The following is a 25,447-nucleotide window of genomic DNA, read 5'->3' as shown; positions in this document are numbered from 1 at the left end:
GAAAACAAACAACTTAATCGTAAAATTTTAAAATTTTAAAATCAAATTATATGGCCTCCTAGAACAAAATATATATGCATACGTACATGCATCATCATGTCAGTATAGTTGGTACAACAAAGAAAAAAATAGATTATCAATCACAAGTCTTAAAACATTAAAATACATTAAAAGATAGAAAGATTAGCAAATATTCATTCCATTATGTGTTCATCTTGAGTGCAACACATTCATGAGGTAAATATAATTATGTAAGACTTTAAAAAGTGTTTCTTAAGTTCTGAAAGTTGATGTATGTGATCATGCTGCCCATCACTCTGTTTCGCTTATTCAGTTTATGAGGACTGCAAGCTCGCAGAGCCTTGCTCTTCTTCTTGTGTCGGGTGCGGATCTGGACATAGGCTTCCTAATCCTCAGACTTCGCCTTTCCTCTCATCATCTCACATCTGATCGAATTGTCTGGCCAGTTCATCCAAGTTCCCTCTAGTTTGGGCTCTTCTCGTAGGGTGATTTTGTGGCAGCCCTCTCTGCAGCCGGTCCCTGACGTCGTCATCCAGGGAGTCCAGCACGGCACGTTCGAGGTCTCTGAAGAGCTGCAGGGGCATTGGCCCCCCACTGAGGAACGACTCTGGGGTGGCGCCTCTCCTCAGCCTCGCTGCAGCCTGGTGAACCAAGGGTCCGCTATAAAGCCTGAGAGAGAAAGAGAGAGAGGTGTTTGAGATTGCATGCTCTCCTGGAAAAATACATGACTGACAAAACCCAGCGGCTTAGTGTTTTGACCAGCCTTCCTGAGACCTCATGCTTCAAACCCCATAAGTAGACCACTTACAAATGAAGAGTTTGGTTCCAAAACACTATATCCTCCATTTAAGTTAATTTTCATAAATATTTTTTTTTACATTTTAATTACCAATTCATTTCAGTAGAACTTTTTTATTTTATTGACATTATCTGAAATACACAATTAAATATCATGTTTTATTAATGTTTTCAGTTTATCACATAATTTATATTTAACAGTGTTTAACATGGTGGGGACATTGGTACATCTGTTCTGCAATTACAAGTAAAGGGATGACATTTACATAACTAATCATTGGTCCTGACCCTTTGGATTGTGATACTTTAATGAACTAATAAAATGAAAACAGTAATAAAAGTTGTTATGCCAAAGGAATATGTAACGGTGAGGCGGGCAACACCTTACGAAGTGCAAAGGTACCCATTCTGACATAAATAAACAACATAACACATGACAGGTAAGATAATAAAGCCATATCCCAAATAGAAGAGCTGAGCGCATAAGGAAGTGGTGGTGAGCAGGTCCCCATCTTCCCTTGACTAGGCTGTAGCCCATGAATACTATTGTGTAATAAATTACACACTACATATTATTGTTGTGGAAACTGATAACAGTTAAGGATTATACCATTGTTCATGATGTAATTCCTTCTGGAATCATTTTTGTCACCAATCAGTAATTTTATAGTATGTAAGGCCAAAGCGAACTAAACATACCTTGCAAGTTCAGGATCTGGCCAGAGTTCAGCCTGAGGGAGACACAGCAGTTGGTTGAGTTTGTAAGTGTCCCTCATGCAGGCCTGCCATTGGCTGTAGGTGTGAGCTGCCATCAGGTCTGGGCCTCCAGGTGTGGTGTGACTCCCCAGGTTGTTCAGTCTCTTCAACACCAGCGCAATACCTGCAGAGGCAAAAACAACCATTTTTAGAGGAGCACACACCTGATTCCCATTATCGGTTCCTTCTGTATGTGTGTTGCTAGAGGAACTAAACTGCACACTCTGCTGTACTGCAAAGTTGTAATTAAGAAAATAATTTAAAGTCATGCATTCCACATTGTTATGTATTCTGATCTCATGTAAAATAGAGCATAGAGTAAAATCTAAAATAGAGTATAATTGGAGTGAAATATGATTGTTTGTTTGCATGTAGCCACACAGATTGTTGCTAGGTCGGACAGACAACAAAGGGGTGGGGCTGAGGAAGGGTCAATTGTTAAATACATCAGGCAGGTGAGTAATATAACCTAACAAGCTTTCTAGCAAAAGCGTCACCTTCATGCATTCTTTATCAGTCTGGCGAAACTATACCTGTCTCGCCCTTGTATCGGTCACTCAGCTCTCCAAACACAAATCCCAGGAGCAAGGCCCACAGGTGCTCCAAACATGGCTGTGGGTCGGCTTTACTAAGCCAATAGCATGTGACGTAGACAGGAAGCTGAAATTTGGCTGCAATGGGTGTTGAAATGAGTTTGGACACACCAAGCGTGTCGTTAAGGACCTTCAATCGTAGCTCCCGTGGGGCCTGAACACAAAGAGAGACACTGTTACCAAAGCGCTGCATGGAAAAACATGTGATTTATCAACCTGAGAAATTGTTCAAATGAAAAGTAAATATGATTTAATATTGTACCTCGTTCAGTGTTTTCAGATGTAGGTCCTTCCCACTAACCGGGCAAGCAGCCTTAACCCAGAAAATGGTTAGAGTCAAGCCCTCTCTGTCATATTCTTCCACATAGCACTCTCCTGGGTTCACACGGGCAACTATGGGCTTTCTGTCATCCCTCTGCTTCTGGTCGGACAACAGAAGGCCATACAGCACCTGACGAATAGGCCTCGAGATCGCATGGCTGCTGGGGAATTCAAAGTTCTCAACTTGTGCCCTCAGTCGGACTCTCTGTAACACTAGGGCATCGATGAGAGTGGAACTCAGATTCCCCTCAGACAGTGGCATCCGCATCCAGTCGGGGAGAACCTGCAGCTCCACTGGCAATTTGCTGGGGACGACAGCCTTCAAAAAGAACTGGGCCACGTTGCTTTTTTTCACTTCATATTCTTTATGACACGCTGTGAGAGCCGTCTGTACTTGACCTCTGGACTTCTGATCTCCGACGCAGTCAAGAAAAGCGCCAATAGCTTCCTTGGTATTTTGGAAGCCAGACAACCAATGGAGGATGCCATCAAGACGGGTATGTTTTCCTACTCCTACGCCTACTCCTGTGACAGATTATTACAACTAGTTATCACAGCTAGTTCAAGACTTTTGCATGTAATGACTCAAACGATGAAATAAAGCCATATTTGTTTTATGGGGTAGGACTATTCAGCATGGGACCAGTAGCCTACTGTATATGCATTTTGACTAACATGACATTAGCAACTGAAAAAATGTAAAAAACAGACATTTGTACACAATCAAGACAGGCACATGGATGTACTAAAGCATTTGCTGTAGTAAGGCAGCTCACTGCTCCGGGTTAGTGTGTGTTTCACCTCACTGTGTGCTCTGTGTGTTCACTAATTCACAGATGGGATAGATGCAGAGACTAAATTCCTTGTATACGCAAGTATACTTGGGCGAGCAACCTGATTTACAGATTTACATTTAGATATTGAACAAGCAGTTTTGAAAATTATAATTCTGATCTGAGAAATGCACCAAAGCCACTGAAAAACTATAATTTAGAAATCTAAACTTCAAAAAAAGCTAAAGTTATTTTGAGGTAATTTCATAACAAAGATTTTCAAGGTATGGAGATTATCGTTATGCAAAATGTTAATGTTAGATGCAGTTACATTTTATCATTATTTTAGCTCAAAGTGTATTTCTAGTCTATATATTGTGCATTATTGTAATATATATATATAGGTAGAGCAAGCCTTAAAGGTCCAGTAGGCTACATGTATGTAGGAAATAATGGAAAATAAACTGTAACCATTCCAAAAATGATCACCATATGTTGTCAGAGAGGAAGGAAACACGATGAATTGAAGTAATGGCTTATTTGACAACATTACTCTAACCTGTAAAACCCCGTAAAACCCATGAAAAAAATGAGTTACGGGGCGGAATGTCTTAGAATTTTCGTTTATGTTTTGAACGATTAATTCTAGAATAGCGTATTAATAATGGGCTAGCGCGTCCTCCTATTTGGGTTGCCAAATTAGCAAAGGCCAACTGTCAACAGCTGTCAGTTGTAGTCATGAACGCCTACGAGAGGCAGGCAAATTTCCAAAATTAAAACAATAAACAAATTAAGTGGACATCGGAGGAGCTTCCTGAGATGGTGACGTCTTCGTCAAACGAAGAATATCAAGTGTGACGCAGAGCTGGCCATATTTCTCCACAACAGGTATCGTAACACCCCCAAGGAATTCTAAAACAACGATGTTTTTTAACACTTCAAAATAACATTTGCTAAATTAACCTGACATTTTTCAGTAGCCATAGGTGTGTAGATTTGAACAAAATCTGGTTTGTTTGTTAACGGGAGCATTTACTGCATGAAATATCCGATTTTGTTTACCACGCTCGGAGTTATAGTGCTGGCCTGATGGGTCGCCTATTTACACCGTTTCAACGGCACATGAACGGTTAGACCGAGAATTCTCGTCGTGAAATGAAAATTCCACTGGAGCTCCAAGCGGTTGTGTACACGCAGCCTTACAACACTGTCTTTGAGTCACGGTAAAATGTCACTTCTGGTACATAGCTAATTTAGATACACCTATGGTGTGGGTGGTTGCGTTTCTTTAGGAGTCTGTTTAGTTTATATCCAATGTCTAACTGGAAACCGAAAGTTAAAGTCCATCAGATCACATATAAGGCTGTAAACATGTGTTTAGGAAACGAAACTGTTTGATAAGCCAAGAACAAGGGCGGACTTATCATTAAGGCAAAGGTAGGCCAGGTTTTTTTTTTCTCTGGACACAAAATGGACAGCTGGCAGATTATGAGGATATATTCACTGAATGTGACAGAAAGTGTACTGACTTAGAATCATTTAAAGATTAAGATAAGAGGGAAGACTAGGTCTCATCATTAAACATACAGTACACATACTGTACTGTGGATGCTTGCTCTGTGTGCACTCAAAGATTCACAGTTTGTTTCCACACTTTGTTCACTGAAATGTCCTTTCTTAGTTTGTCAGTCGTGCATATTTGTTGTATATCTTTTGCAGTGTTGAATGAACTATGAAATGAACTAGCTTAATTGCATCTATGTATTGTCCAGTTGTAGTGGAGGATATGAGGTTTGTTGATTTCATCACTAAATGCCATGGCACCTCCCTGAGACTTTGTTCCCACAAGCTGCAGACAATGTGATCACGCCCAGGGACACCACTATGACCTCCACCTGTTTTGTTTTCTTTGACATGTTCAATGTTCGTAGGTACATGCACTCACAAATACAAATACAGATACATAACACACATTTTACTACTAATTGAACAATTATGACCTTTTTTTATTATAACCGACAGAAGAATCACAAATATGTCACCATTCACATGCATTTCCAGTCATATCTAAGTCACATCCACAAAAAAACAGCATTAAGCATGTTTTACTCTTTAAATATGTACTTTACTTACACCTGTTAACCACATATAGTACATGGGTAAGTTTCAAGTTTTTTGCGCCAGAACAGATTAGTGAACAGATTAAAAATATTGGTAAGACTACAAGGAGAATAGCAATAATACACAATATGTTTATTAATGTCAATGCAATCAATATTGAAAATAAACAAACATTATAATATACAAACCATAACTCATAAGAAACGCATCCTGAACAGATATGCCTTAAGACCCCTCTTGACAGACCCAAAAGATCATATGACTTCCCTCCTTTTATTTGTGGAATCTATGTGCACTTTGTACCATGCCTGATCTGCTTCAAAAAAATGATGAAGTGCAAATGTGAGATGCAGTTATTAGCTGCACCAGCAGGTGGCTATTCACATGAGCAGACAAAAGTATCAGGAACAAAATTATTGGCAAATATGTATGAGGATGGTTGTGTACAAATCACTCCGAATTTCAAATTTTACACATTCACATTTGTTGCATATATGAAGTCCAATAAAAAGTGTCCATAGAGAGGGGTTTGCAGCATGAAGGGTAAGGGTCAGGGGAGGCTATGGAAACAATGTGAAGGACTGGAGTTCAGAGAAAAATACAGGAATGTCAAAGGTAATGGTTGCAATGGCCAAAAAAGCACTTTGCTGCTGAAATATGTATACTGTATACTCCAGTTATTTACACACACACATACACGCCTAAATTTAGAAACCAGGATACACAACCTGCATGGCAAATTAATCCAGATTCCAATCTGCTGTGTGTTCAGTATTGATTTGTGAGAGGTTGGGAAGTGTCTGTTTCTGGTTAAAGCACCATGCAGCAATGTGTGAACTTGTAATACTTCTCTTCTTCATTACCGGTTCAAATTCTTCCCTGTTACCATACCTGCATTCAGTTAGAATATTAATTAACAGATTAGGATTGAACATACTTGTAATCTGTGTACATCATAGTGACTGTATTTACATCTCTGCCTGGGATTATAATTGGGTGGTGGTAGCGTAGTATAAGGAGCTGGGCTAGGATATCATCTATTTCCCCCCGCTGCAGAAAGTCTTCCAGACAGAGAGCCTCACAGTCCTGGGTAAGATGCACAAGCCTCCTCCTTTCGTCTGGTCCTAACAGCCTGTGAGCGCTGCTGCTTAACTTTCACATACTGTAGGCTTGAATCATCTCTGTCCATACTGAATTTATTCAATATGCCCTTTTGTAGCATCACATTCCTCCTCATTTGACAACAGTCTCTCATTCACCATTTAAATGTGAGTGATGGAGTGAAAATAGAGCAGGGCATCCGGTAACAGTTCTGTTCAAAACAGTGTTCCCCATCATATTCCACTTCACAGCACGGCTTAACTTGCAGTCAGTTAGATATTCTAGATGATAACAGTTAGGCAATCTAATTGATTTTGTCACTGACAGTCACTCATGTCACTTGCCGTCAGGACATGGTGTAACACTGCAAAAACTCTGCTATGGTCTGGTACTATACCCTATTTAGTATTTATGAATATCGCATGTGCTAACTGTTGACTGATGCTGGAGTAGATGGTCATGTCTTGAGAGTATGAAGCAAAGATTCTAGAACAGAGCTCTGTTCTAGAATCTTTGGTATGAAGCATGAACTATGGACCCTTTCAAGAGAGTTCCATTATCAGCATCATAGTTGGCCCCACAAGACTTCCTTTTTAACATTCCATATGTTATCTTAATGCAGAGGAAGTAGATTGGGGCCCAAATAGAACGTTCAAGCATTGTTTTTGTTTTTATTCTTGAAAGGGTCCATAACTTCTGGGCAAAAGGTTCATGAGGTACGTTTTTTGCTTCTGACACTAGCTTATACATTTTGTGCTGTACAACTCAAAACCTCTAGGTTCTGTGAAGGTGAACTGTTAGTTCAGCTTTGCAGTTTTGTCCCCCCTTAAACCAACACCCAAGTCGATTGTAAAGATTGTTTTTTTATCTTCTGTTTATTTGTTTTTCATTATGCATTGCACATGTGAAACCATTTATTTTCTCGGTGTGGCTAATTGAGAATAAACTTGTAATTTTTTTTATATAAACCAACATGAGCTGGTTGAGATGAATTATTCAATACCAAGACAGAAAACAAACAACTTAATTGTAAAATTTGATCATTTTAAAATCAAATGATATGGCTTCCTGGAACAGAAACCGCTAGTAAAGCACACACACACACACACACACACAATTGTTGTACAATTAATTGGGTCAGTCACAATTTGCTAATTACATTTTGATTAAAATAGAATCTTTCAGCCACACAACTACATTTAAAATACATTAAATTAATATTCAAATATGTCTTCACAGAGTGCAACACATAAAGTAAATATAATTCCCAGAGACTTTAAAAGAAAGTACAAAAATTAAAAACACCATAACAATTTCAGTCACGTATGCATCATCATGTCAATATAGTTATACAGCAAAGATCACAAGTCTAAAAACATTAAAATATATTAAAAGATAAATAAGAAAATTTCATTCCATTTTGTTTTCATCTTGAGTGCAACACATTCATAAGGTAAATATTATAATTCTCTAAAAGTGTTTTTAAAAAATGGCGTTCTGAAAGTTGAAGTGTGTGGTCATGCTGGCTCTCAGGCCCAGATCACTCTGTCTCGCTTATTCAGTTTGCCAGGACTGCAAGCTCGCAGAGCCCTGCTCTTCTTCTTGTGTCGGGTGCGGATCTGGACATAAGCTTCGTCATCCTCAGACTTCGCCTTGCCTCTCCTTCCACCATTATCTTCATCATCTTCATCCTCGTCCTCGTCAAACATCTGATCGAATTGTCTGGTCAATTCATCCAAGTTCCCTATAGTTTGGGCTCTTCTCCTTGGGTGATGTTGTTGCGGCCCTCTCTGTAGCTGGTCCCGGATGTCGTCATCCAGGGAGTCCAGCACGGCACGTTCGAGGTCTCTGAAGAGCTGCAGGGGGATTGGCCCCCCACTGAGGAACGACTCTGGGGTGGCGCCTCCCCTCAGCCTCGCTGCAGCCTGGTGAACCAAGGGTCCGCAGTAGAGCCTGAGAGAGAGAAAGGAGTTTGAGATCGCATGCTCTCCTGGAAAAATACATGACTGACAAAACCCATTAGTGTTTTGACCAGCCTTCCAGAGACCTCTTGCTTCAAAACCCATAAGTAGACCACTTACAAATGAAGAGTTTGGTTCCAAAACACTATATCCTCCATTTAAGTTAATTTTCATAAATATTTTTTTACATTTTGTTTACCAAATAATTTCAGTAGAACTTTGTTATTTTATTGATATTATCTGAAATACACAATTAAATAACATAATGTTTTTAAAAATGGAGATATAGGGTTTGGAACCACTTACACATATCAGTTTATCACATAATTTATATTTAACAGTGTTTAACATGGTGGGGAAATTGGTATGTCTGGGATGACATTTGCATTACTAATCATTGGTCCTGACCCTTTGGATTGTGAATACTTTAATGGACTAATAAAATGAAAACAGTAATAAAAGTTGTTCTGCCAAAGGAATATGTAACGGTGAGCAGGCAACACCTTACGAAGTGCAAATGTGCTCATTCTGACCTAATAAACAACATACTGTAACACATGACAGGTAAGATAATAAAGCCATATCAAAAATAGAAGAGCTGAGCGCATAAGGAAGTGGTGGTGAACAGGTCCCTATCTTCCCTTGACTAGGCTGTAGTCTATACTATTGTGTAATATTGTACACTATACAATATTGTTGTGGATAACAGTTAAGGACTATGCCATTAAATGACTAATGATAGGTACTGTATGCGTCCTCACCATCCCCAGCAAAATCGACGCCTATGTGCCATTGTTTATTATGTAATTCCTGGAATCTTTTGTGCACCAATCTGTAATTTTATGGGAGTATGCAGTAAGGCCAAAGGGAAGTAAACATACCTTGCAAGTTCAGGATGAGGCCAGAGTTCAGCCAGAGGGAGGCACAGCAGTTGGTTGAGTTTGTAAGTATCCCTCATGCAGGCCTGCCATTGGCTGTAGGTGTGAGCTGCCATCAGGTCTGGGCCTCCAGGTGTGGTGTGACTCCGCAGGTTGTTTAGTCTATTCCACACCAGCGCAATACCTGCAGTGGCAAAAACAACCATTTTTAGAGGAGCACACACCTGATTCCCATTATCGGTTCCTTCTGTATATGTGTATTGCTAGAGAGGAACTAAACTGTGCACACTGCTGTACTGCAAAGTTGTAATTAAGAAAATAATTTAAAGTCATGCATTCCACATTATCTGCTCTGATCTTATAAAATTGGATCACACATTCAATCGGATTACACAATTTACAAGACATGTTTTAATTGAAGTAAAGAGTATAATCGGAGTGAAATCTGTTTGTTTGTTTGCATGTAACCGCAGAGATTGTTGCTAGGTCGGACAGACAACAAAGGGGTGGGGCTGAGGAATGCTCAATTGTTAAGTACATCAGGTGAGTAATATAACCTAACAAGCTTTTTAGCCTTATGCGTCACCTTCATGCATTCTTTATCAGTCTGGCAAACTATACCTGTCTCGCCCTTGTATCGGCCATTCAGCTCTCCGAACACAAATCCCAGGAGCAGGGCCCATAGGTCCTCCAAACATGGCCGTGGGTCGGCTTTACTAAGCCAGTAGCATGTGACGTAGACAGGAAGCTGAAATTTGGCGTTGGGTGTTGAAATGAGTTTGGACACACCAAGCGTGTCGTAAAGGACCTGCAATCGTAGCTTCCATGGGGCCTGAACACAAAGACAGACACTGTTGTCAATTCAAAGCGCTGCGTTGAAAAACCTGGGATTTATCAACCTGATTAATTGTTCAAATTCAAAGTAAATTATGATTTAATATTGTACCTTATTCAGTGTTTTCAGATGTAGATCCTTCCCACTAACCGGGCAAGCAGCCTTAACCCAGAAAGTGGTCAGAGTCAAGCCCTCTCTGTCATATTCTTCCACATAGCACTCTCCTGGGTTCACACGGGCAATGGGCTTTCTGTCATCCCTCTGCTTCTGGTCGGACAACAGAAGGCCATACAGCACCTGACGAATAGGCCTCGAGACTGCATTGCTGCTGGGGAGTTCAAAGTTCTCAACTTGTGCGCTCAGTCGGACTCTCTGCAACACTAGGGCATCGATGAGAGTGGAACTTAGTCTCCCTTTAGACAGTGGCATCCGCATCCAGTTGGGGAGAACCTGCAGCTCCACTGGCAATTTGCTGGGGACGACAGCCTTCAAGAAGAACTGGGCCACGTTGCTTTTCGTCAGTTCATATTCTTTAAGACACGCCATGAGAGCCTTCCGTACTTGACCTCTGGACTTCTGATCTTCGAGGCAGTCAAGAAAAGCACCAATAGCTCCCTTGGTATTTGGGAAGTCAGACAACCAGTGGAGGATGCCATCAAGACGGGCATTGCAGCTGGAGAACTCCTCCCATCTTATAGTGTGTCTTGTGACATTTATATAGTCGTTCCCTGCTAAGGCAGCAAAGAGAGGGAGAAACTGTTCGCTCAGGTTGTGGAGAGACTTACAGAAGTTTGAGACTAAAAATCTCTTGGCTGGAATGAACTTCTGTGCGGAAACTTTGCGCCACTCGAAATGTGAAATGGGTAAAACGCCTGCTTTTAGCTCAAAGATAAAGAAGTCACTATCGTCTGATAGGACTGGACAATTCCACTGATTGGCCAAAGCAGCAATTTCCCAGTCAGCCTCTTCCATGCACTGGACAAATGGTACCTTCAAAAGAGTGAGGATCTGGCTGAAAACAATTGCCAAGAGTGTTGGTTTAGGACCGCTACCATAATATTGACGCCCTAATGACAGATATTTGCCTTCTTTGATTCTTTGGCGGGCACGATCCTTGTGGGTCTCCAGTTTTTTGTCAGTATGGTCACTTCCTCCATCAAGGATAACATAGGGCTCTATGTTGCAGTTTTTCAGAGCCGCAAAAAACTTCCTGATCAAAATCTCATAAACAATATAATCCCCACCATGCTTCAAATCATTTTTTGAAGCTTCATAAAGAACGTTGCACAGATTACATCCATCAATAATTAACTTGCTCCCTTTAAAATGGCAGTCTTTCAAATAGAGATTTTTTCCCTCTATGTAAGATTTTAATCCTTTGACTCCCATGATGTTTGTTGTCCAAGTTCTCAGCAACCCTGGAAGAAAACAAACACTGTATTTATACCTTTATGTAGGTCTGAATTATGTAATTTAAATGATTTGTTTTTCTCCCCTATTTGTGATCAATGGGAATTAGATATGAAACTGTCAGTGCAATCAAAATGACAATTCCTTACGCCTTTGTTTTTGAACAAGATAGTCAAACTGCTTTGTCGTGTTGTCAATAGAGTTTACTTTGTAGGTATTTTCTAATGAACACTGTGCAAGGCAACAATATTGTCTATGTGCATAATTGTTTCAAAACAAAGTTATACATTATTGTGTGAGCAGGGGGTTGATTGCATGAGAGTGGATATGTTTCAAAGTTTTTACTGTCAACAGATATTGTGACAGTGTAAAGAAAACAAAGGTTTTTCGAGCATTGTGCAAAAAAAGAAAAACATATTTGTTTTATGGGGTAGGACTATTCAGCATGGGACCAGTATATGTATTTTGACCAGCATGACATAACCAACTGAAAATGTAAAAAACAACATACATTTGTAGGCTACACAATCACGACAAGTGCTATTTGCTTGAAGCAATGATGTAAACACGTGAGGAGATTATATGGAATTTTAACAAGTTTCAATTCTGAGAAATTCATCAATGCCACTTGAAGCCTTCAAAAGCCCTTATTATTTAAGTTTCATGTTATGGAATAAATATTTTCAAGATATAGATATTATCGTTATGCAAAACGTTAATGGTAAATGCAGTTACATTTTAACATTATTGTAGCTCAGAGTGTAGGCCTATTTCTAGTCTATATACAGTGCATTATTGTAACATATTTTTTTATAAATAGAACAAGGCTTAAATGAAAACAATTAAATTCCTCACCAATTTCATTAGAAGAGCAAGGAAATAATCAGTAGCCCAGTCCACAAGACGTTATGTCTGCTGTTCGTTTCTCGTTGCAGTCTTTCTTGAAGTGTCCGCCTGGTGCGCTGTTTATCTAGTTTATATAGCAGGAAGTCTACCTGGAAACCGAAAGTTAAAGTGCATCAGACGTGATCATGTAATAATTATATAAGGTAAACATGAGTTTGGGAAACGAAACTGATAAATCAAGAACGCCTAAGATACAAAAACGAAACATGAAACTAAATAGGCATGCAGCCCAACCAACCAATGGTCTAGCCTATCCTATCTCTCGATAAATAAATCGGTACATTTTATGGTAACATTTTAGTCTAGTGGTTAGTTCGTGTAAAAAAAAACATAGGCCTGATATCCACACAAAGGCATAGGCCTACACAAAAAGCAGATCATATCATTTGCAAATGTTGGTAGACTTATTTTGCATAGCAATGTACATTTATGTTAATTAGTTATGGTTGTAATTATTAAACACTCAATAACATTGTAGCGTATAGAGTGACAAACGAAAACGGAAAACACAATAGGCTACCCTATAGACATTTTAAAAATAAAACATAAATAAGCCTATTATGCCTAGGCTATAGGCTATCACCCACACGTGTTCATGAATTCATAACAGTGGCTGACTGATTTCACCCGCCATGCATTTGGTCGCCCTTACAAAGATTATTTTTTATATTAAGCCTATAGGCCTACTATTTTTCTTGTTGAGTTTAAAATTAGTCACGAATTAGGTCATTAGGCTAGCCTATTTGGCCACTGAATAAATGTATTTTAATTCCAAAATGATAACGTTTGATTATTCATTAGGATTGTGGTAGGCCTGAATATTCGGGATCTCAAAATCATGCGCTTAACCTAGGCTACTATTGCGTCAATAGCGGAGAAAATGACAGCCCATGCCCATTGCCCAATAACTAGGAGGGAGGAGATATGGAGAAACACTGTTTGTTAAAGTTATTATGCTCTCAGTTCACAGGCTACTGTGTTAACTGACCCAAATTATGCATTTAAGTTTCGTATGCCTGCTGTAGGCTTACGCCTAATGGGAAACCTGTTTCCCTCTTCTCATGGATAACAAATTCAGATTTTTAACAAAACCCGCGCTTACTGGAATAGCTGCCCATTATATCATCATAGGATAGGCTACAACCATACAACTACACACAAAACAAAATATAGCATAGCCTACAACATACAAAATGAAATAAATAGGCATAGTCTAGGAGTAAAAATGTCCAACAAACAAACAAAATCTTTGTTGACTGTCTGCACGCAACTTCGAAAACCTACCCCCAAAGCGAGGAGTAACACAAAAATAATTTTACTTCAGTTTTTTTTTTTTTGTTGTTTGTTTGTGTTTCTTTGTTGTTATTTGTTTTTTGTAGGTAGCTAACTTTTGGGCCTAACTTGAGGTGCGTCGATTCTGTGCAGCAGATACACTAATCTAGGCCAACTACATATCCCAGAATGCCACTCTGTTTCTACGACACTACACGGCACATTTACGTCAAGGTCTTTACGGATACGTTTCGAATTGAGGACGATAGCGGGTGCACACCAGAAGTTACCAACATTTATTGCATTGCCGGATGTAAGTTTATAAGATGTATATTATGCGCGTTCATTCTAACTAAATCGATATTAACGTTAGCCCTATACTTGAAAATGGTGTTGAAGGAATTCGACCGTTTTACTAGTTGTTGACGAGTGTTGAGTCTGGCTAACTTTTAGCCTATAACGTTAGCTGCGTGGTTAAACCCCTCGTAATATGCAACTTGGACATGGGTAGCCTACACTGCCTGGACCTTTGCTATGATTATGGTCCACATTAATGCTTTCACGGTGCCATTGTTTCGACATCCCTACACAAACTTTTGCTTTTGGACTGAGCACTACTTTTTGTTAAGAGCTTGTATATAATAACGAGACTCGACCCTCTTATGTATGTGGAACGTTGAGGTCTTCTGCAAATCCCAAAAACTCAACAGGGTTTATTATGACTGGTGGATAGTTTATCTGTAAAAATGATTCCTCGTCCTCCCTGACCCACTCTTTCCTAGTTTGAGGCGCACAAATCCTGGCACTGGAATATAATCAAACCACCCTAAAATATCAAAACAACTTAACAGCTGTGTGGCCATAAGAAAATGACTTGTTAGTGAGACTAATTGGAAAGAAGGCGAGGGAGCATAAAGATTGGACTTTGGAGTAATAGAAAAAGGTTATGTGGTCTGATGACTCCAGATTTACCCTATTCCAGAGTTATGGGCATATCGGATTATTAAAGGAGATGCATAAAGAGATTCACCCATCATGCTCAGAGGCCACTTGCTTCTGGAGGCAGTGTTGTGATCAGGGGTTGCCTCAGTTGATGAGGCCTGGAGTTTGTGGCTATCAAATGTTGTCAGACTACCCCAATATGCTGATTCATCAGGTTATTCCATTAATGGATTCTTTCCAGGGTGAAAGTATCAAGTCAAGTCAAGTCGGCTTTTATTGTCAATTTCTTTACATGCACTGGTCATACAAAGAATTGAAATTTCGTTTCTTACTTTCCCATGCAGACATAGACATGCTTTAAATACAGACATAGACATACTATAGACATAGCCATAGACAATAAACATTAAATTAAAGTGCAAGACTGAAATATAGAACATGTATGTATCAAAATAGAAATATAGGACATATATATACAAAAAAAATAGAGGTAGTTGTGTTGTATATTTATATAGTCTTAACAGTTACATGAAGTTTAAACTTGTGCTTGTGTGACCTGTATATTTACATTGATATGCAGTATGCAGTAATTTCAAGTATATCAGGCTTGATGTGAAGCAGCAACACGTTTGGCTGCGCAGTCACAGTGCAGTTCCACATGGCGGTGTTTGGGGGTTGGCAGACAGGATCCTAGTTTCCTAGGTTCCTGGTTGGCGGGGGGGGGGGGGCTGTCAGTGATGGGAGAGTGGGTAGAGTGTTCAGCATCCTGATTGCTTGGTGGATGAAGCTACTTGCCAGTCTGGTGGTGCGGGAGCGGAGGCTCCTGTACCGCTTTCCAGAGGGCAGGAGGCTGAACAGTTCGTGTGCAGGGTGGGTTGTATATATACTCTTTTGATCCCGTGAGGGAAATTTGGTCTCTGCATTTATCCCAATCTGTGAATTAGTGAAACACACTCAGCACACAGTGAGGAGAAGCACACATTAATCCCGGCACAGTGAACTACCTGCAACAACAGCGGCGCTTGGGGAGCAGTGAGGGGTTAGGTGCCTTGCTCAAGGTCACTTCAGCCGTGCCTACTGGTCGGGGTTCGAACCGGCAACCCTCCGGTTACAAGTCCGAAGCACTAACCAGTAGGCCACGGCTGCTCCTAATCAATGATTTTCAAATGATTTTCACACCAACTGGCCACTCCACCTGACCTTAAAGGTGTAGTCAGCAATTGCGCAGGAAATCATGTTAAAATATTTAAATTTATTAGCAGACACTTTTGTACCAAACAATCTACATTACATTTTAACCAAGGACCAAACGAAAAACACACAAAAGAGGTAGCCTAGCTCAACCCTCCCTTCAGTATTCCCAGAGAAACTCCACACAGGGTTTCATTTTGTCTGGCAGATAGGCTGCCCCACTTTGTTTGTTTCCAGTTATCGGAACCTGGGCTGCTACAGAGACCGGTGTTTTTTTTTATAGTGTACTCCGGGAATTGGCAACTAGCGGATCATGAGGAAATGATTGCTGAATGTGACAAAAATTGTATGGACTTGAATCGAAATGATCGCTGACTGCGCCTTTAATCCCACTGAAAGTCTTTGGAATGTGCTGGAGAATCATTTACACTGATGACCACTGGGACTGGGCAGTGTATGTTTGACAGTGGAATAAATTGCACAGGAATTGTTGCAAAGCGTAATCTGCTGTCATGAATTGTCTGGTGCCTGATATCATATTTGATATGCATACATGTTTGTGTTTGTAGGCTTGTGAACATTTAAAACTTTTGCAAAACAGTGCAATTTAAAACTTTTAGTTGGTGAAGATTGCTTTATTGACCACATACTCCGTTTTCTTCCAGTCAGGAATAAAAAATATGGAGAACTACAGCAAAGCACGAACTGTGGAGCAGCCATGCAACTGTCCCTTCACCGGCCTATCTAGTGAAACACCAGAGGTTCGAGTTAAAGACGGTAGCAAGATCCGAAATCTCATGCGATTTGCATTGAGTCGCATGGAAGACAAACCATCCTCTGCAGAAGGTGAAGGAGATGGTGAGGAGGCAGAGCCGAAGCAGTCTACGGAGAAAATATGTCGGCAGATCATGTTCACCGGAGTCGGGCCAAGCGTGTCCAAAGCCATCACCTGTGTGGAGATCCTGAAACGCAGAGTGCGTGGCTTGCACCAGTACACCCGGCTGCACTACCGTACCGTTCAGGAGGTGTGGGAGCCCTTAGAACCTGATGCCGGTTTGGACAGCTTGACCGTCAACAGAAATGTACCAGCTATATGGGTGCTCCTCTCTAAAGATCCTTTGGATACCAACCAGCCAGGTTATCAAGCGCCAGGCAGCTTTGATGCCCTGTGGGCCCAGGCAGCCAAGGAAGAAATGGCCAGTCAGAAACACGGACAGCGGAGAAGACGAGGAGGAGGAGGAGGTGGTGGAGGAGGAGCGGGCCGTGGGAAGACCCCCAGCAGACAGGCAGGACGCCCCAGGGAGCCCCGGAAAAGCCAGGGGCGCGGAGGAGGGGGCGGTGGTGGACAAGAGTAACATTTTGCCCGCAGGGAAAGTGGGTAACCATGAATTGTGACTTTTAAGTTACAACATGAAAGCCATAAGAGCTGCATTTCCAGAAAGACAGACTTCTCATTAAAGACTCTAAAATTGAAGTAGTCACTTCAAATGTGACTGGTTTTGAAAGTCCTCATCAAATGTGTGAGATATGTGTTATTGTGAGGAAGACAACTACGGACTGACCATAGCCACAGACCAAGTCTGTGAAACCGAGGGAGCTGCCAGTCCACTAGTACAGGAAAGGCATTGTCGCAACCATTTTTTGTGCTATAACTTAACTTAAATGCAAAAAACTGTGTTTGGTAAAGATTTAAGGCGTTACTGAAAATTCCAGTTAAAACATGACAAGGAAATATCCTGTAGAGGGGATTAGATAATCTTTTGAGTTTACAGACAATCTCTGTGACTGGGTAGTAGTGAATTGCTACCTCTGGAGTTTATGCTGACAAAGGGCTTATAAGTAAGATGCAAAACAGAGGGGAAATGAGTTGTTTTGAATGACAAATGTGACACGGAAGAAAAATGGGAATCCACTGGTATTCTATCCACTGGTGTTATAGTGACTGCAGAGAGAGTGAGAGAGAGACTGCCTCTAGGTAAGAGCAATTCCAAAATCTGTCCATTCAATTCATTTTCAGTAAGCCTAGAAAAGCTCTGCTTGATCTTCCACACATTATGAAAGTATTTAGTGTTCTTTTGGACAGATGTCACAAATTATGTCATCTTTGTTTCTGTCTTCATCTATAAAATGTTTGCCTATGTGCCAATTGTCGATAATATTATTTTTGTTTTAATGTAATATAATTTTATGTGTGGAGCTTTTCACAGTTTTATTTTCAAATTGTTATATAAAGATCAGATCAACAAACAAAATCATTCTGAAACTAGTTAATCACAAAATGGCAATATTGTGAGGAAGTTCATTTAATGGTCTTTCAGAAAATAATGGTACTTTTGGTAAAAAAGTGCCTTTTACTCCAGGAGTAATTTCAGAGGAAAATAATAAATAATTCTTGTTTAAGCTTTAAAAGATCTGGCTCATGTCATGACCTCAACCAGACTTAATTTCCATAAATGAGGAATGGAGTCCTGAAGACACAAGAATACTCCATGCATGTGACACATGCAAACCGGATAATTTGCAGATGGGTCTTTATGGGGCTTATTTGGGTGCCTCACCAGCAGCATGTTAGACACTAGCAGCATCAACATTGTCTGAGCCCCTGGGAATTTAAAATTTTGACACTCAAATGGTCAATTAATCTCAAATTTGGGCTTACACAAGATGGACTCCAGTGACTTGTCCACCATTACGAAATCCACCTTTTTTCATATGTTAAAGTAGAGTAACCAGACCCAAATTCATTCATTACATTCACAAATGAAATAATGTCTGTTATGTTTGCATATCTCCATTAACTTAATCTGGCTTTTCACCACATATACTGAATCAAAGGCCAACATTTCTATACTGCTCAAAAACATTAAGGGAACACGTACAGTTTTCCACAATTGTTAAAACACATTTTTTGAAACCTTCCACCCTTTTCTCCATTCTCAAACTACATTCACAGAATGTCTCACAGTTCTTGCAAAATAAAACACTCGCCTCAAAAGTTTTACTTGTGCTCAGAGCCAAACAGTGTCAGAGTACCGATCCAGTGTATGATTGAAGTGTTCCCTTAATTTTTTTGAGCAGTACAGTATACTTTGTTCAGTATCCAGTAAGAGTTTTTCCAACACTGATAGTAGATGTACACACACAGAGCGAACACAGTTGTTTTAAAAGCATATAACTGTTAAGGTTGCAAAGGTGTGATGATGTAAGCTTCATGTAAACGGAAGTGGTGAAATTAACCTTTTGAAAGCCAACACAAACTGCATCTAAAACATTTTTTCCCCTCATAGGTGAAAGTATGTGGGTGACGCCTGTAATTCTAATCTGTTTGATATGCCTTCCTAGTAAGACCCATCTTCTACTTTGAATGCAACAAATACCATGCAACAGCCATACTATGCATTTAATACAACAAATACCATTCAAATACCCAGCTCTTGAAATATGTGTAGCATCTTAAGAGAAATTATTAAATTATTGTGGGTGTCACTGCTATTGTGCATTTGCTACAATGTTGTAAAAACTGGACACAATTGTAAGCAGTGACAGAAAATGATAAAACATTTCTAATATGGTTTATAATCTTTACTTATGATACATCTTGTTTTATATCCCCAGGAGTCTTCTGTATAGAAAATAAAGGCAAGTTATTCATCACAGCCTTCCCTGAAAATGTAGCTTTCTACGATCCAGTGCCTCACGAGCACATTCTCTTGCTGACGGCTGTCACTGGCAACACTCATGTATCCATTTGTGTTGCATCGGTGGAGAAATTGTCAAAGACTTTGAAAGCTGCAGCCACAGAGATGGTGACCCTGGAGACACCTGTTGAACTTGACAGATCCCAGTTCTCCCAGAATTCAGTGGTCATTAGAAGCACAAAAGACATAACTGTTCTGGCTAAAAGTAAACGTAATGACATAGAGCAATTACTAGTGCTCCAACCTGTAAACAGTCTAGGGTCATTGTACTACATTCCCACTCTAGGCCTAGGTGAGGGAAGTCAGAATCTGCTGGGATATAAAGATTTCTATGGTGCAAGGGGGAAAATAGTCATAATCAACTCAGAGAAGAAGAACACTGTCAAAGTCAATTTCAATGGGGAAAATTCAAAGCAGGAGCTCGAGCCATTTTGGGTTTTCCAGGTGAATGTCTCTGACTCTCTGCCTGTCAGCATCACTGCGCAGCATGACATAGTGGTGCTGTTGACCCATCCCTGCTCAAACACAACAATCTGCCAATGCCAGATGGTGGTGACCCAGTTACGACCTACGAACACCTGGGGGACAACCTTTGTTGTCCCCAGTGCATTTAATAACACAGCTGACAGCACACCACATCTAATTGTCACATCTGATCAGGGTGTCACTTTTAATAGTACACTTCAGATTGGTACTGGTACCAACTCTCCATATTCTGTCTCCCATTTAGTTTATGATCTGAAAACCCAATACCTCAATTCTTCTAAACACTTCTCTGTCACACTCATCCAACCAGGGCACATCTCAGAGCTTACACCAGTATCAAGCTTTTCAGCTTGCTACCTTTTACCTGAAAAAACCTCCATCAGTAAGGCATTAGTGATAGCCCCAACCTTAAACGTGAGTCAGGTGTATGTTGGGAAAGACCAGATTAGCTCAGAAGTGGAGTGGAAGACAGTAGATTCACAACCCTACTCCTGGGCAATGATTGACTTACCCAGTGGTGAGCATCGGGTAATCTGGCATCCCTCTACCAAGATTGGAGTCTATGTCAAAGATGGAGAAAACTGGAGTGAAGCAATCAGCATAACCACAGAACCAGGTAACCCATAAAATGAGGTTACATTCACAGACGAGCATACAATGTCATTGCATGCGCCAGGATGCTATGTTAAAGATTTCATGTGTGTGTGTGTGTGTCTATATGTGTGTATGTACGTGCGTGCGTGCACACGTGTGTTTGTTTGTGTGTGTGTGTTTGTGTGCACACGTGTATATATGTGCATGCATGTGTGCGTGTGTGTGTGTGTGTGTGTGTGCATGTGCATGTGCATGTGTTTGCATATGTGTGTGTGTGTGTGTGTGCATGCGTACATGTACACGTGTGCGTGTGTGTGTGTGTGTGTGCTAACAGCCCTACAGGGTTGTTTGTTGGATCGAGCAAGGTACAGCGTGATGGATCAGTCAGGGACCTGGGCTGAGATGGTCGGCCATTGCCAGCAAGAGAATGGTGAGCTACTGAGCATTAACAACGAAGGCATCCTGCGAGAGCTGTCCCAAAGCCTGAGCAACCCAAGCAAACAGGAGGAGGTCTGGGTGGGCCTTCGCCGCCGCCTGCTCAACGGAGAGTGGTACTGGTTGAATAAGCAGCCCATGAACATCACCAAGTGGTTCCAGGGGCAGCCAGGCAGCTCCGAGGACAAATTCTGCGCATCAATGTCCCTGAGCTCTGACAACAATGAGAATTTCCGCTGGATGAGCCGCAGCTGCTGCCACGTCCTGAAGCCTGTCTGTTACAAACACAACGTCTACTTCCCTTTGGCAGCACCCACATAGGGAAGTATCTGAGGGAAAACTCCAGTCATACCCTACTGTTAAAGTGAAGGTTGACTGTTGACTAGGCAAAGGCTACACATCAGTCTTTCTACTCAAGGCCCTTAATACTTTGTGTTGTTATAGTGTAGTTATCGACTTAATATCTTGAAAGTAGTAAAGTTAAAGTTAAAGATGATAGTAAGAGTAAATCAGTATAAAAGCATTAGTGTTATGTTGAAAGTAGTAAAAGCACAGGAGGCCGTCGTATAACTATAACCCCTTTATATATTATTCAACTCCACATCCAAACTCATACATCTTCTTTCTCTTCACCAGCTACCACATTAGGTAACATTACACTGACACCTAGTGGTGTAGATTCAAGCGCTTACACAACAATTCCTTAGGTCCTTAGGTGTTTAATTTCAACCATTTATTTAATATGTTATTGGTGTTCATTTGCCATCGTAGTTGTACTATTTACATGTGATACACAGATAAAAAGGTTATTGATTGTGTAGAGCTTTTTAAATTGTTATTACTTATAATAATAAAGATTTTGTTATTATTATTACATATTTGTTATTATCATTTATCATCTTCAAATATATTGAATAGAACAAATGAGGCAAAGAGTTGAACCTCTTGAAATTCACACACAGAAAGCAATATTCTCGGATTCATCTTGTTTTGACATAAGCTTTTTGCAATTAAATCAGTAAATGTCAGTAGATTTGTTTGACCCCATACCATATGACAAGGAATGCTACAGAAGTGAACTGCTAGTCTCTTCGCCACTGCAGTGCAGCTTATAGGAGTGGAACGAGAAGTGGAAAGGATGTCATGTGTTTGAGTTCATTTTTGTTTATCTTTATGACAAAGAGGAAGTACAATATTAGCACTAATAATAGCGGCCGCCACGCTGCTGATGCGCAGTGAGAGATCGTGCTCCCGCGGGTACCCCTCGGTAGCGCTGGTCCTGGCTGGGCCAAGTCTGGCGCCGGTGGCTGTCATCCAGGCTGGTGCACTGGAAGAGTGTAGTGGAGCCGGGCCAGTGGCCCAGCCGCCAAACCACCTGGATGGAGGAGTGGTGCGTGTGGTGACGGTGGGTGAAGGAGCAGGGCAGCACCACGGGGTAGCCCTCAATGACTCCAAGGAAGACAAGGAATGCTACAGAAGTGAACTGCTAGTCTCTTCGCCACTGCAGCTTATAGAAGTGGAACGAGAAGTGGAAAGGAGGTCATGTGTTTTGAGTTTATTTTTGGTTATCATTTGGTATCATTATGACAAAAAGGAAGAACAATATTAGCACAATAATTAGACCATTACAAAACATGTTACAGTAAGACATTTTAAATGACATTGTAATTCCAGTGTTATTAGCCATCTAAATAAATATATTTATCTAATTAGGTGAAAACTTTTGTAGAACTGCTTCTGAGCTTCTTGAGCATAGGTAGGGTAGAGGTAGGGTATGTCTGCATTCTCACGTGTATTCAAATATTTCACGTTTGAAATATTTGTATTTCAATTAGCCATGCAGCTGAGCCATGAGCTGAGGTGTCCCTTAGCCACCCAGACAGCCACCCCCAGGAGCAGAGCCAGTTTGGCGCCCAGGGAGACGGAGAACAGCAGCAGCAGGGGAGAGGGACTCGTCTCCAGGCCGGACTCCACATAGGCGGACGGCAGGATGAAGAGGGTAGCCTGGTCCTTCCCCAGCGGGTTAGAGGCTGCGCATGTGTACTGTCCCCCAGCCTGGACATCCTGGAGCTGGCTGAAGGTCAGGTGTTGGCTGGGGGCTTCCTGCTGGAGCGGGTAGGCTGGAGCTCCCTCGATGACATCCTCTGGCCCCACCCACTGGACGTCGGGTGAGGGGGACCCCTGAACGCGACACAGGGCTTTGAACCCAGACACCTCACTGGGCACCACAGACAAACCTAGAATGCGAGGGGGAGCTATACCCAAAGGGACAAAGATAAATGGTTGTTCACAGCAAGCCTAGAAGTTAGTTAGTAAGACAAACAATATATTTATTTTCTCTTTCAGGGCTGTAGCAAGCATATTGAAACTTGAAGGGCCCACATATCCATAACATTGCCAACTATCCATGATATAATAGAGTAATGAACCAAACACAGCCTCAAATAGCAACAGCAGTATCAAATTGATACATAGTTTATCAATTGCTTAGTTGAGAAAGGGTTGATTAAGGCTAATTGGGTTGTCAGATCACTAACATTCCTAACATTATTAGGATACACGTTATTTTTGTGTCATGTAAAATATTTGGGTGAAAAACTTGAGGTAACTACTGCTGGCCACCCCCCTCTGTCTTTCATTGTCATGAATTTGACATGTCTGATCAGTGCCCAGTGGCCACTCACAAACCTTCAACTCGAAGTCGCGTGCCCATTTTATTCTCGAAGACGGCAGGCGGGTGCCCGGGCACCTCCAGACGGCAGTAGTAGCGGCCGCTGTCCTGCAGTGCCACGCTGCTGATGCGCAGTGAGAGGTCGTGCTCCCGCGGGTTCCCCTCCAACCGGTAGCGCTGGTCCTGGCTGGGCCGAGCCTGGCACCGGTGGCTGTCGTCCAGGCTGGTGCACTGGAAGAGTGTAGTGGACCCGGGCCAGTGGCCTATCCGCCACACCACCTGGATGGAGGAGTGGTGCGTGTGGTGAGGGTGGGTGAAGGAGCAGGGCAGCACCACGGGGTAGCCCTCGATAGCCCGCACCTCGGCGGGCATGGTCATAGACCAGCCATCGTCAGTGGACGCTGGAGCAGAGCGAAGGAGATCCACACTCAAGGTGATGTACAGACATACAGTACGTTCTTCAGGTCAGGTCAGGTTTAATTTAAATGATAAAAAGTAAGCAGTGGCTGACCAGAGTGCATTATATCCAAAAAGAAAGAAGTAAGTAAGAGAACCGCAAAGAATACAATAATTCAATCCAAAATGTTTCAGATTGTATCTCTGCATTTGACCAAATACAACATATGACTCCTCAAAGTATGTTAGAACATAATCATTTTTCTCTCAAATTTGATGTAAACATGAAGAGCATTTGTGTCAATTGACAAATTGAATTTTACAACAGGGACAACAAAGAAATATACCATGACCCCCCATATGTTGTCAACAGTCTTAAGTTTTAAAATATCTTGAACCCTGTTGAACCCATAATAGTTCTCCTCCAGATGAGTCTTCTTATATGACTCTACAGTATATACTGTAGATGCATATTTGTGAAAGCATTCAGAGGATGAATGATGAAACAAATAAGTCATGAAACAAAAAGTCAACAGTACAGTCTGTTTACCTTTGGTCATCCGAACCTTACCTTCAGTGTGTGTGAGCAGGAGGCTCAGGGTTGAGTAGAGAATCAGTGTGTTCATCGCGCTGGTGCAGTGTGAGGACGGACCCTGTAGTCAGCAAGCTCCGTGTCTGCGCCCTTCTCTTGGCATGACTCAACAGCACTCACACATACACACACACACACACCGTCAGTCAGAGGGACAGTCATTTATCCCTTTATCTCTGTCTTCTACTACAGTACCCTGAATGTAATGCAATAAACACACTGTCTCATGAAATCGCTTGAGGAAAGAAGCTACATGGATCACACAAAGTTTCGTCTATTGGAATTTGATTTGAGCTGTTATAAGTGTTCAATAAAACTGGCCCTTGTCTAGATACATTGGAAGGAGTTTTGATGTGACATGTGCACGTCTGATATGTGTAATACTCGCAGACTGCTGAGTTAATTTGTTTACTGCGGGATGAGCTGTTGACTGATGGGATTGTAACCATTTGCAACTGAGCAGGAAATGTAGCAATGTGAACTTCAGAACGTACTGTCTGAATTCTTGTGAGTTTCTAGTGATTGCAAGCAATATACTCACAGGGATTTCTGGTAAACAGACACAGAGTGGACACTTGATTTCTGGTAAAGAAACACAGAGAGGACACTTGTGAGAGGAGAGAGGACACTTGTGGACATTCAGCCCTTACCTCAGAGAGTACAAATAGCAAGCAGCTGTTGACAAAAGGTTAAAAA

General features: G+C 41.2%; 5 protein-coding genes across 5 annotated transcripts; 2 read left to right on the top strand and 3 right to left on the bottom strand.

Moving 5' to 3' along the window:
* Positions 1-13: 13 nt before the first annotated feature.
* Positions 14-5,178, bottom strand: LOC125305770 (protein asteroid homolog 1-like). The gene is made up of 5 exons (XM_048260711.1): positions 5,079-5,178; positions 2,431-3,014; positions 2,109-2,322; positions 1,519-1,699; positions 14-690 (listed from the first exon to the last, which is right to left on the bottom strand). Exons 1-5 carry the CDS (start codon positions 5,176-5,178, stop codon positions 441-443), a joined length of 1,329 nt encoding a protein of 442 aa, XP_048116668.1. The 3' UTR covers positions 14-440.
* Positions 5,179-7,340: 2,162 nt separating this feature from the next.
* LOC125305769 (protein asteroid homolog 1-like) lies at positions 7,341-12,536 on the bottom strand. Its single transcript, XM_048260710.1, has 5 exons — positions 12,424-12,536; positions 10,270-11,576; positions 9,945-10,155; positions 9,327-9,507; positions 7,341-8,437 (listed from the first exon to the last, which is right to left on the bottom strand). The coding sequence occupies exons 2-5, from the start codon at positions 11,545-11,547 to the stop codon at positions 8,014-8,016; spliced, it is 2,094 nt and encodes a 697-aa protein (XP_048116667.1). The 5' UTR covers positions 11,548-11,576; positions 12,424-12,536; the 3' UTR covers positions 7,341-8,013.
* Positions 12,537-13,993: 1,457 nt separating this feature from the next.
* Positions 13,994-18,288, top strand: rpp25l (ribonuclease P/MRP 25 subunit-like). Its single transcript, XM_048261028.1, has 2 exons — positions 13,994-14,059; positions 16,545-18,288. Exon 2 carries the CDS (start codon positions 16,560-16,562, stop codon positions 17,232-17,234), a length of 675 nt encoding a protein of 224 aa, XP_048116985.1. The 5' UTR covers positions 13,994-14,059; positions 16,545-16,559; the 3' UTR covers positions 17,235-18,288.
* Positions 18,289-18,901: 613 nt separating this feature from the next.
* Positions 18,902-21,898, top strand: LOC125306167. The gene is made up of 3 exons (XM_048261374.1): positions 18,902-19,220; positions 19,495-20,679; positions 20,992-21,898. Exons 1-3 carry the CDS (start codon positions 19,175-19,177, stop codon positions 21,411-21,413), a joined length of 1,653 nt encoding a protein of 550 aa, XP_048117331.1. The 5' UTR covers positions 18,902-19,174; the 3' UTR covers positions 21,414-21,898.
* A 977-nt stretch (positions 21,899-22,875) lies between these two features.
* On the bottom strand, positions 22,876-24,801 carry si:dkey-11p23.7 (V-set and Ig domain-containing protein). The gene is made up of 3 exons (XM_048261743.1): positions 24,731-24,801; positions 23,781-24,164; positions 22,876-23,347 (listed from the first exon to the last, which is right to left on the bottom strand). Exons 1-3 carry the CDS (start codon positions 24,783-24,785, stop codon positions 22,920-22,922), a joined length of 867 nt encoding a protein of 288 aa, XP_048117700.1. The 5' UTR covers positions 24,786-24,801; the 3' UTR covers positions 22,876-22,919.
* Positions 24,802-25,447: the final 646 nt, after the last annotated feature.

This window comes from Alosa alosa, chromosome 13, assembly GCF_017589495.1.
Source record: "Alosa alosa isolate M-15738 ecotype Scorff River chromosome 13, AALO_Geno_1.1, whole genome shotgun sequence".
Classification (NCBI taxonomy): Eukaryota; Metazoa; Chordata; class Actinopteri; order Clupeiformes; family Clupeidae; genus Alosa; species Alosa alosa.
This window is presented reverse-complemented; position numbering and strand designations above follow the sequence as displayed.

Excerpts from the sequence above, each read along its gene's own strand:
- LOC125305769 (XM_048260710.1), bottom strand. The coding sequence starts at position 11,547 with ATGGGAGTCAAAGGATTAAAATCTTACATAGAGGGAAAAAATCTCTAT. Across the intron at positions 10,156-10,269 it reads ATCTGAAAACACTGAATAAG|GCCCCATGGAAGCTACGATT; the intron begins GTACAATATTAA and ends CTTTGTGTTCAG. Across the intron at positions 8,438-9,326 it reads CCTCATCCTGAACTTGCAAG|GCTCTACTGCGGACCCTTGG; the intron begins GTATGTTTACTT and ends TCTCTCTCTCAG.
- LOC125305770 (XM_048260711.1), bottom strand. The coding sequence starts at position 5,178 with ATGTCAAAGAAAACAAAACAGGTGGAGGTCATAGTGGTGTCCCTGGGC. Across the intron at positions 1,700-2,108 it reads CCGATACAAGGGCGAGACAG|GTATTGCGCTGGTGTTGAAG; the intron begins GTATAGTTTCGC and ends TTGCCTCTGCAG. Across the intron at positions 691-1,518 it reads CCAGATCCTGAACTTGCAAG|GCTTTATAGCGGACCCTTGG; the intron begins GTATGTTTAGTT and ends TTTCTCTCTCAG.
- LOC125306167 (XM_048261374.1), top strand. The coding sequence starts at position 19,175 with ATGTGGGTGACGCCTGTAATTCTAATCTGTTTGATATGCCTTCCTA. Across the intron at positions 19,221-19,494 it reads CTGTTTGATATGCCTTCCTA|GAGTCTTCTGTATAGAAAAT; the intron begins GTAAGACCCATC and ends TTATATCCCCAG. Across the intron at positions 20,680-20,991 it reads CAGCATAACCACAGAACCAG|CCCTACAGGGTTGTTTGTTG; the intron begins GTAACCCATAAA and ends GTGTGCTAACAG.
- si:dkey-11p23.7 (XM_048261743.1), bottom strand. The coding sequence starts at position 24,785 with ATGAACACACTGATTCTCTACTCAACCCTGAGCCTCCTGCTCACACAC. Across the intron at positions 24,165-24,730 it reads CCTGCTCACACACACTGAAG|CGTCCACTGACGATGGCTGG; the intron begins GTAAGGTTCGGA and ends GCTCTGCTCCAG. Across the intron at positions 23,348-23,780 it reads CACGCGACTTCGAGTTGAAG|CTCCCCCTCGCATTCTAGGT; the intron begins GTTTGTGAGTGG and ends CTTTGGGTATAG.
- rpp25l (XM_048261028.1), top strand. The coding sequence starts at position 16,560 with ATGGAGAACTACAGCAAAGCACGAACTGTGGAGCAGCCATGCAACTGT.